Here is a 10,622-nt window from a genome sequence, read left to right as displayed (position 1 = left end):
GTTTTATTAAGGTACGCCGGTTGCTGTTTCTGTTATGTTTTCTAAATGATAAATTTTTGTCCTCAAAACGCAACGAGTTTTGTGATTGCATAACAAATGTCTTTTGAACAATCAATAGACGTCTTTAAGTGTCTAATCTAGAATCAGTTAAGAACGCGTCCGAGACGATTTGTCTGAACGTTCATTGTACGTTTTTTGTACCTCCCCGTGTGTGGTGTAATATCAATATTCAGCATAGTTACATTACTTAAAATCCATTTGCCAAGTCTAGTTTTAAGAAAATTCACAGAAATAGCACTAACAACATCAGCAGGTAGTCGATATCAGTGAAAAGATGCTCTGTTAAAAAAAATGCTGAGGCGAAATAGCTGGTTATTTCGCGATTATATTTCATTTGATGACCTCTTGCTGATTGATAACTTCAATCAGCAAGAGGTCATCAAATTTTTGTTAATTAAGTTAACTTTTTCAATTCCATTGAATGACTTATACATTTAAATCGAGTCACCCCGAATCCGTCTAACAACTAAAGTAGTGAGACCCATTTTAACTAATCTTTTATCATAACATAGTTTTTCAGTTGTGACATTATGCTTGTTGTACGATGCTGTACCTTTTCTAAGATATTAATTTTGTTTTTAAGACATGTAGACCACACAGATAAAGCAAATTTAATTAACAATCTTACAAAAATTGTGGACATAATTTTTTGTAATTCACTATTTAAACTTAAAAATGTATTCCTCAACATATCCAAAATTTATTTGTTTTACTTGCACATAGAATTATTTGATTTTTCCAATTCAAGAGGTAAATACGTGTAGCATTTACCTCTTGAATTTTTTCAGCGACAGTGCTACTTAAAGGTATATTTAGCATAAAATAAGTTCTAATTTGAAAAATTTGTTACCAAAGTGCATTATCAAACACTTCTCAGTATTAAATTTTAGTAGCAGTTTGTTTGACCAGTTGACAGCTTAATCTGGGTCATTTTGCAAAAGGTTAACACTTGCTACTTAATCAACCTTTAGTAATACTTTTGCTTCATCAGCATACATTTTCGAAATATTAACAAAGTTTACAGGCAAATCCTTAACGTAAATAATAAAAAGTAAAGTGCCAATAACCGAGCTAAGATGATACAATTTCTCATATGACAACTCTTTGTCTTCTTTTTTTTAGAAAAGCTGAAATTAATCTTAGCAATGTACCAGAAATCCCATAACATTTAAGTTTTATCAGTTGTATTTTATGAGGCACAGGTATATTCTGAGATAAATTTTACGAAATTGCATCTAATGTTTGAATAAGGTTAGTTGAATAAGATCTTTTTATAATTAAGCCGTGTTGATTCTTCGAAAGTAGATTATTTCCATTTGATAAACTCATAATTAAATCTCAGAAGTAAGTGAAATTGAATGATAATTTAACGGCGACAGTATACTTCCTTTTTTAAATTAAGGACTAACATTGGCTGATTTCCACAGAACAGGTAATTTACTGAGCACAATAGAAGCTGTATATATATGCAAGCGGTAGAGCTATTTCACATGCGCAATTTTCTACGGTTGAAGGTTTAAAAAAATTTGCTCCAGACAACTTCTTTGTATTTAAACGTTCAAATCTTTTAAGAATATCTCTGTATGAAATTATATTAAAATCCAAATTTTTTAGATTCTAGACGCACATGCTGGTAAATTAAAGTCATTTTCTCGGACAAATAGATCTTGGGACTTGTTTTTTAGTAAACTTACCATCTGATTTGAGTCATTTGTAACTATTCCATTTTCACTATGTAAAGCTTTAATCGATTTATTAATCTGTTATTAGCTATTTACATATTTGTAACTAACTTTGGATTTTTCTAAGCCAATCAGGGTTCACCTTAGGTTTTTTTTACACTAGATTTTTTACACTGGGATCACACTAGGTTTTTTCGTAATTTTGTCTAGCTTTTCTTGATCCGTTTTTGACTATTTTGCAAAATTTTTCGTGTTCATTCACAAGAGAAGAAACTTTCCACTCTGAGGAACAGTTGCGAAATCTCGATATAAAACAATCTATTTATTAAAATGTGCTTTCCTATAACCATGTACAATTACTTCCTCATTTGTAAAACTGTTTTGGTCTAACACAATTTTGTAACTTAGAACTAAGTGCCCTCTTTTAATATTTCGAAGAACTGAATGTGATTCAATTTGGAATAACCTATTCTCTTTTGTTGCAAATATAAAGTCAAGAGCGTTAAGGCATTTGTTGTTCGATAATTGAAACGTTGAAAAAGAGACGTGCTGAATGAGAAAGTTATCATTTAAAATATCATAAAATCTGTATTCATGAAAGCCATCATCGTTTTCAATCAACTTTATGACTTCTTTAGGCCATTTAATGTTCGGAAATTGAAAGTCCTCCATAATTATAATATCCCTGAAATTGCGTTTATCAACATGGGATCTTGCAGTTTCAAATATCTTAGTAAAGATTTCCGTATCAACTATTTCAGTTGTTCTGTATATACATCCTAATAAATACCTACCGTTACAAATAACATATGCAAACCATATTCTCTGAAATTTGCTGGAACTCGGAATTTCGTCTTCAATATGATAAGATACAAAATTGTTATCTACGTAATTCTATCATCTTTACGATGATTTTTGTATAAAAAATCTTCTAAATTTGCAATTGAAGTCTCTCTGAGCCAAGTTTCCGTTACTCCAAAAATACATGGATTTACTCCAAAAATACATGGATAATACCTTGAACTCCTCCATTTTATTATTTAGCGAAGTTGTATTCATATATAAACACTTAATGTGGCAATTTTGTTTCTACGGATAGCATAACAAAATGCAGCTTCAGCAGCAAGTTGAGAGTATAGCTTATTTCTTTCTTGTCTTAATTGAAAGTCTAAAATTCTGCTTCTCTGCTTCTGGAAGATTTGGTAAAAAATAAAAACGTTTTTAAAGTTACTAATGCTTCTTAATTTTTTTGATTGATACAAAAGAGGGTTTCTTATACTGGAATTCAACTTATATCGGACCCGGCGTTTTCTATTTTTTGACCGCAATCTTCTCACATTTTTTTGTTTTAACCTCGGCTCCAAGATTAATAAATAATTCAGCAAACTTTTTTATTATCATCTTCATTTTTTTCAAATTGCAAAGACTTGTCTGACTTGACTATTCCATAAACAATTACACTTTTGGCTCTTTTATTTTTTTTATTTTGTTTATTAACAGCATCAATTTACTACCGATTGTTGCTTTGGTGATCGCTTTTTACTCACTCCACAGGCTGTAATCCATTTGAAACTTTTAATAGGTGGGAAATCTGCGGAATTCTCTTCCATAGACTTAATTCTATTCTCTAAATCGGAAGTTTTATTGTTTTTTTTTTTATCACTTTATCAGTCTGCTTAGCATGCTTTATTTTAAAAGCATTTAATTCCTCCTGAGCAGTTTGAGAGTTCAACATTATTAGAAATCGATAATATTAATTGCAATACAAAATGAAAATATTTTTATAGCATTTTTACAAGTTATTTTTGTTAATATTTTAGTTAATATTTTTTTCAGATGTACTTACACCTGAAAAAATCCTATATGTAACTACATCTGGTTAAAATAATACATTATTAAGTAATTTTTTTTCCAGATGGAATTACATCTGAAAAAAATCCTATATGTAACTACACTTGGTTAAAATAATGCATTATCAGTTAATATTTTTTTACAAATGTAGTTACATCTGAAAAAATACGTAATAACATCTGTTTAAAATAATTCATTACCAGTTAATTGATTTTAAAAATAACTTCAGCCTAAAATCAACAAATGTAGTTGCACTGATGTTGTTACACTTTAATAATTTAAAAGTTGTTACTACACTCATAGAACCCACAGATGTAGTTGCACAGATGTCATTGCACTTTGATAATTTAAAAGATGTAATACATCCAGGGTTGTCCCGAACGGGGGTATAGGGGGTGTCTACCCCTCCATCCCTAAAGCTGTTATATATGCATTTGCGTTGGCACATTTAGCATTTAAGTTGGCAAGTTTTGAAGTTTAGTTGGCAAATAACAAATATGTAGGACCTTTTTTTTGTTTTGTATCTCTTGTTGGCTAAAAGCATACATGACACCCCCCCCCTCCTTTGACAAACCTCTTCGGGACGGTTTTGACTAGATCTGTGATATTTATTTAATTTTTGCACAAATGTTATTAGAAAAAAATGAAATTTTAGATTTTTTGGACAGATGTTATTATAGCTCATTATACTTACAGATATTGTTGGACAGATGTTATTAGACAGAGTTGTTAGTTCTTGGCTTTGTCTTAAAGCCAAAAATTAAAGCCTTGGCCTAGGCCTTGGAACTTTTGACCTTGGCCTTGGTCTCGGCCTTGAAATTATTGGCTTTGACCTTGATTGTTTTGGTTTTAACCTTAATAAAAAAATACGTAAAATAAAAAAAATTAAAAGATTTTATTCTTTATTTTGCGTAGTTAACTACGTAATTAATCAATTTTTATTCTACGTTATAACTTTGTCAACTTTAGGCAAAAACTTAGGTCATTAGTCTCAAAAATGTTTGCATAGGCATTGGCTTTGAAACTCATATTCTTAGCCTTGTAACCTGCGGCTTTGGACTTGTAACTTTTGGCCGAGGTAAAAACGATTAACCTTGGCCTCGTAAAATGCGGCTTTGGCCTTGCTACTTTTGGCCTTGTTAACAACTCTGTTATTATACATGGCAAAAACTGATGTTGTTACCCTGACTCCATATTAGAACTTATTTCTATTTTGTAAACATTCTAGATGTAACAACTTTAATCAGAATTTATTTAATTTAATTTGGTTTGTAACTTAAACATTTAAGATATTCGAGTAATGTATTTGCCTTATAATATAAAGATTCGAAAATATTCTGTGGTGACATTTATAATCAGTTTTGATTTTTATGCTTTATGCAACGTTTTTATAATTTGTGATTTGTGAAGAAGAGTTTTATTTTGTAATTCTAGTTGATTTATTTATAGTTAGAATGAAAGTAATCTGACATTTAACATAAAGAAAATTTCTAATGTTTTTATTTGCGTCATACTCTAACTCATTCAAATTGAAAATTCTACACAAAGTAGAAGCAGTTGTAACTTTTGAAACTGTTAAGTTGAAAGCGAATGGTTTAAAAAGGTTTTATATTGCCAGATGGCTATATGTACGTTAGGTTACATTAACGTGTTTCCATTATTGACTTGATTGTAAAAGATTTTCAATCATAGGTCATCAAACAAAGATCTGTGTGCGGTTTAAAAATTAATTTTAATTGTTTATTCTAATTTGTCAAAAAAAATTAGATTTACTTTATAAATTAAATTTAATTTTGCTCGACAAGCAAACTAAATTATTTGAATCAATTGCTTTTATTATTTTTAAAATTTTAAATTGCATCAAAATCTGAAGTATAAAAATACTTTATGTAATAATTGTATTTTTAAAATAATAATAATATACTTTAGGTAATAATTGTATACTTTAAATAATTATTGTATACCTTAGGTAATTATTTTATAAGTTTCAAGTCTTGTGAAACCACACGTATTGAAATTACACTTCATTACTTAACAATTAGGTAAATTAAACATTGTAAAAACCACGCTTTTATCAATTTAAACTTCCGCTAATAAACTTCTCTACACATTTTTATGAAAGTTTTATTTTTTAGAAAAAGTAAATTATTATCTTTTAGAGGATACAATCTTACCATAAATGTCTGCCGGATTTTTTGCCATGAAAGGTAATTTCAATACTTAACTTTTTTTAAATTACTTTACATTTGCTATATACCAAAATAAAAAGATTGTTTTTATTAAAAAGACGTTAAATAAGGCGTTGGTTTTTAGTACACAGATTGTTTGCTGTTAATATTACAGTGTGGATAGACAGAAATAAATATTTTCTCAAATCAGTCCCTTTAAGAATTTAAAAATTTTGTAAAATTTATATATTGATGGTATTCTATCACGTGACGTTAATATTCGCGGCCGCCATACTGTATGGCAAGTAAAGTAAACAAAGCGAACGTTTATTGACATAACGTATTTAATTACAACTATTTAGATAACATATCTTGTAGTGGATAAATTTTTAAAGGTTATTTTTGAGTAAATTTATGTAGAATTTGATTCTCTATCTCACGATATAATTAATTTATTTTTGCTTAAAATAAAACTCTATTAAATAACTTGTTTTCAAAAGTGTGTTTTAAGTAATGTGCAATTAAGTAAACTGAACATAAAGTACTTCAAACCATTCAAAAATAGACTAAATTATTTGTGTTTTACATTTTTAAGATCTTCTGTTAAGTATTATAACACATACAATTCTATAACTAATTCTAATATATATATATATATATATATATATATATATATATATATATATATATATATATATATATATATATATATATATATATATATTTTTATCGATTAGTAACTAGCATGTTAAATAAGTTTATTAAATTGTATTATTATTTTAAAATGCTATGTATATAAATTACTTATTTAATAGCTGTAGTATGTTAAAAGTATTTAATAGTAATTAGTAACAATAATAATTGGCAACAAGCAAAACCACAAACTTAGAAGAATGTGTCATTTTAGAGGCAATCAACACTCGTGCAAAAAACGTAAACAAGTTGCAAAGGATCCAAATGATTATCATTTTATTATAAACTTTGAGTTGTTGAAAATATATGTGTATCTTTTTGCTGTCATGTCAAGAATGTTTTTCATAAAACATTGACTTTTTATTGACTATTTAACTTATCACATGAGTGCTGTTCATAAGTTAAACTTTGACTTTAAAAGCTTTCTTAAAAGCAGTGTTTTTAATTAACCGTTCTTTACATTGAATTCTACTGGAAATAAAAGTATATATAGTAGACGAAATTCATTGGAAGATCTACATTAGCTTTAAGATATGTAGGAAAAGGCACAAATCAAATTAAAATTTTTTTTGTAATAAGTTGCATCATTTCAATGACTTCTATTAGTAAATCTTTTGTAAATCTGTAAGTATTAAAACATTTTCAAGGAATATATGTATCCATTCAAACAATAATGTTTAGAAGATCTTTTTTATTTCATTGATAAACGTGCAATGGTTTTCTCAGAAGAGGTGACTCTTTTTTATTTAAAGATGTTGTTAGTTGTGGGCCTTATGTACAACTCTATATACCACTGAAAGTAAAGTGTGTTGGACATGTGCAGATTTTTCATGATTTCATTGAATTCAACGATGAATGCAAACAACTGGAACTTAATAATTAATCTCAATAATGACTTAACAACATAACCTTTTGTTGATACTATAAACAAACATGAATCTGAACGTTTTAAGTTATCTGGATTTTTAAGAAATCAATTTTCAAATACACCTTAAAAATATGCTCAAATTGACAAAAAATGCTGGACTAGCGTGTTTAAAATAATATACATGACAATTTCTTTTTGAATTGTGTACTATATAAAGTACAACTTCTCTAATTCGAATTTGATAGGTGAAATAAAAGTTTAAATTAAAAGATTTTTTAATTATAGAATATTTTTTATTTATTTTCATTATACATTTAAAAAAGATTGTTTTAAAACATGTGTAAAAAAAATTGTTTTTTTTTTTATAGAAACTATAAATTATTTTATCCTTTTTAGCAAAACTATGCCAAGTACTTGTTTTGTCAACGGTTGCTCAAGTAGAGCAGACCGTGGCAAAATGTCTTTCCATAGCTTATATTCTTTCCAAGTGAGAACTTGCTTTGGTCCAAACAAAGTAATCGCAAAACTTTACTTTGCACACAAACATTTGTGTTTGAACCTGGTAATAATGTGCATGAGATTTTTCAAATGCAGTTTGCCATAAACATTCTCCAGTGATGACCTTTTGTCTACGCAACCCTGAATATCTATATCTCGAAGACAAAATGGGCATTTTATTTCTAATACTCCTTTGCCACAGCAATTACAAGATACTAATGAATCTGGAGTTGCTCCTAAATATGAGTTGTTGTGGTCGATATGTAGGCCACTTTTAGATATTTTTAATTCGGTATGCTTGTCTTTGATTAAGTTAGTATAGCAATCTAGAGCTCCTGATTCGTGCTGACACCCCCAGTCTGTAGCCGCTGTTTTAAACTTAAGTAATGAAGGATAACATATAGATTTTACAGTGCTTATTGATGGTTTTAAGGGCGAAGTAATGCATGCTTTCTTCATATTTGAAGAAGTTATTCTGCCTGCGCGGAATCTAAACCACATGTGGCTTGCAGCTTGACTTCTAGTCTGCTCTTCTACAAGTTGACACGCTTCCTTAGTTGTAAGCAGCGTGTTACTAGTTAGAATTTGAGTACACAACTCATCTATATCCTCAAGTGTTGCTGATGTGCCTCGGTCTTTCCGTAGTTCTACAGAAACCCAGGGGTACAAGGAAGATAATAACCTAGGAACGTAAGATTCAACAAAGTTAGGTACTATTGACAGTATACTTGGTTTAGCGCCAGTGTCATGTAATTTTTGAAAAAGATTGTTCATTTCCGTAGTGTTGGGAGGTTCTACAAACGGAAGAGGCTGTAAATAATATTGTCTAATAGGTGTCTGAGATAACTTATTATCAAGATTCTTTTTCATCGTTGTTGCCGATGTAAAATCAATGTCTTTTAGCCTAGAATATGTTACTTTCTTCACATTTGATGGTAGCATCCAGTATGCTGCTTCTTCAGTAACAGTTCGGCTTTTCTCTAAGCGCACAGAAGCATCTATTGCAAAGAGCGTGGCACTGACATGAGTACATGTTTCAGCTAAACCTGCCATACAGTTGCAGTGTGCAGCTAAAATGTTTCCACTCTTTTCAGCAATAATCCAAGGTTGTAGTGGTGGCCGGCTGATACTCTGAGAGTGTCTCACCTGAACAATGAATGATATATATATATATTTGAATATATATATATATATATATATATATATATATATATATATATATATATATATATTTGAATATGTATATTTGAATATATATATATATATATATATATATATATATATATATATATATATATATATATATATATATATATATATATATATATATATATATATATATATGTAATTGTAAGCATATATGTATACGTGTATACTTAAATTGTTGATATTGCTAATTCCTACCTTGGCTTTAACAATGACACGGTTATTCACAACATAGCTTGCCAAATCAAAAACCCAACCGCTGACGAACTGGTAGTATGCATCTAGAGATTTATAAGATTTTAATTCATTCATTGTATAAGCACTTTTTGTGTAGACGCAATAGTTTACAATGTCTAGATACTCCACGGAAGGAAGTGATTTAGGATTTGTGTCCCATTCGCTAAATTTCAATTTATAAGGGTCTACCCCACTAACAAGCTGTAATTTTGCAACATACCGAATTGCAGCAGCACCCTGTAATGTTTGAGCATATTCCTCCATTTTGACAACAATATATACAGTGAAACACCTATTGTTGAAATAAAAAAATATATAATATTTTGGATTTGGAAAAAATTAGACGACTTGCAGAAGATCCATTTTTGTGGAGGATTTCATGGACATTTACTTCTAATTTTAAGTTTTTGGGGTTTACCCGCTCCCACCTCGATATCTTATAGGCTTATTATCATTGTAATGGTTCCTATGGAAAGAAAAAAACTACACTTTTGTTGAGTTTTTGAAACAGATTTTTTTTCATTAATAATGAAATTATATTGTACACAATTAAACAATACTAAAAAAAGTTGATTATATATATATTTTTAAATATGCTGTGTAAATTTGAGCATATTTTCAAGGTGTACTCATTGAAAAACTTTGCTTTGAGAAAACACAAAAATAAAAGCATAAATAAGTAATAAGTCACAAAAACTTAAACTCTTTTTAATATGAAAGAATCTTCTTTTTTGGCTGACTTAAATCAACTAACCCTTTTTTGACTGCTTTTAGGATTTTCCATCATTCTAAACTTTGAGTAAAAACTTTGCTTGAGCTGTTTTTGTTTTCAGACATCAAAAATAGCTTAAGAAGCATCATAGAATTCAATAAGACAAAACTACACAAGCTAACTTCAGTGTTGCAAATTAATCCATGTAGTAAAATTGAAAACCTGGGTAAACATTGTAATGTAGACTTTGCTAACTAATCCATGAAGTAAAATCAATTTTTTAAATGATAATCAATATTTTTATCTGCATTCCACAATTTTACATGATTCGCGGTGCTCTGACAATACATTAATACCATTTTATTACTGTAATAAGGTTTTACAACTCTTTTCAATGATGAATAGTCTTTTTTCCAATTTTTTTAATTTCTTTAAGCAGGACAAGCTATAAATAATACTGCAACAGCTTCATATGATTTTAGAAATGTTTATTTGGTGGCACAAGATCAACATACAATATACTTGTACTCTACGTAAAAGTCCTTGAAATGTTACAACTTATTTCATGAATTTTTTGATTTGCTTCATATCTTCTACTTCCTATTTATTGAAGACCTTCATATCGAACTTTAAACAAATGCGTCTAC

The 10,622-nt window shown here is 28.9% G+C and overlaps 1 protein-coding gene across 1 annotated transcript; it reads right to left on the bottom strand.

Annotated features, from left to right (window-relative positions):
* Window positions 1-7,675: 7,675 nt before the first annotated feature.
* On the bottom strand, window positions 7,676-9,666 carry LOC136079507 (uncharacterized). Its single transcript, XM_065795243.1, has 2 exons — window positions 9,225-9,666; window positions 7,676-8,966 (listed from the first exon to the last, which is right to left on the bottom strand). Exons 1-2 carry the CDS (start codon window positions 9,525-9,527, stop codon window positions 7,851-7,853), a joined length of 1,419 nt encoding a protein of 472 aa, XP_065651315.1. The 5' UTR covers window positions 9,528-9,666; the 3' UTR covers window positions 7,676-7,850.
* Between the last annotated feature and the right edge of the window lie 956 nt (window positions 9,667-10,622).

The sequence above is a fragment of the Hydra vulgaris genome, chromosome 04 (assembly GCF_038396675.1).
Source record: "Hydra vulgaris chromosome 04, alternate assembly HydraT2T_AEP".
NCBI lineage: Eukaryota > Metazoa > Cnidaria > Hydrozoa > Anthoathecata > Hydridae > Hydra > Hydra vulgaris.
The sequence above is the reverse complement of the archived record's forward strand: the minus strand, read 5'-3'. Positions and strand labels throughout refer to the sequence as shown.

Coding starts and splice junctions, on each gene's coding strand:
- LOC136079507 (XM_065795243.1), bottom strand. CDS start 9,527: ATGGAGGAATATGCTCAAACATTACAGGGTGCTGCTGCAATTCGGTAT. Junction 8,967..9,224: donor GTGTCATTGTTAAAGCCAAG/GTAGGAATTAGC, acceptor TTCATTGTTCAG/GTGAGACACTCTCAGAGTAT.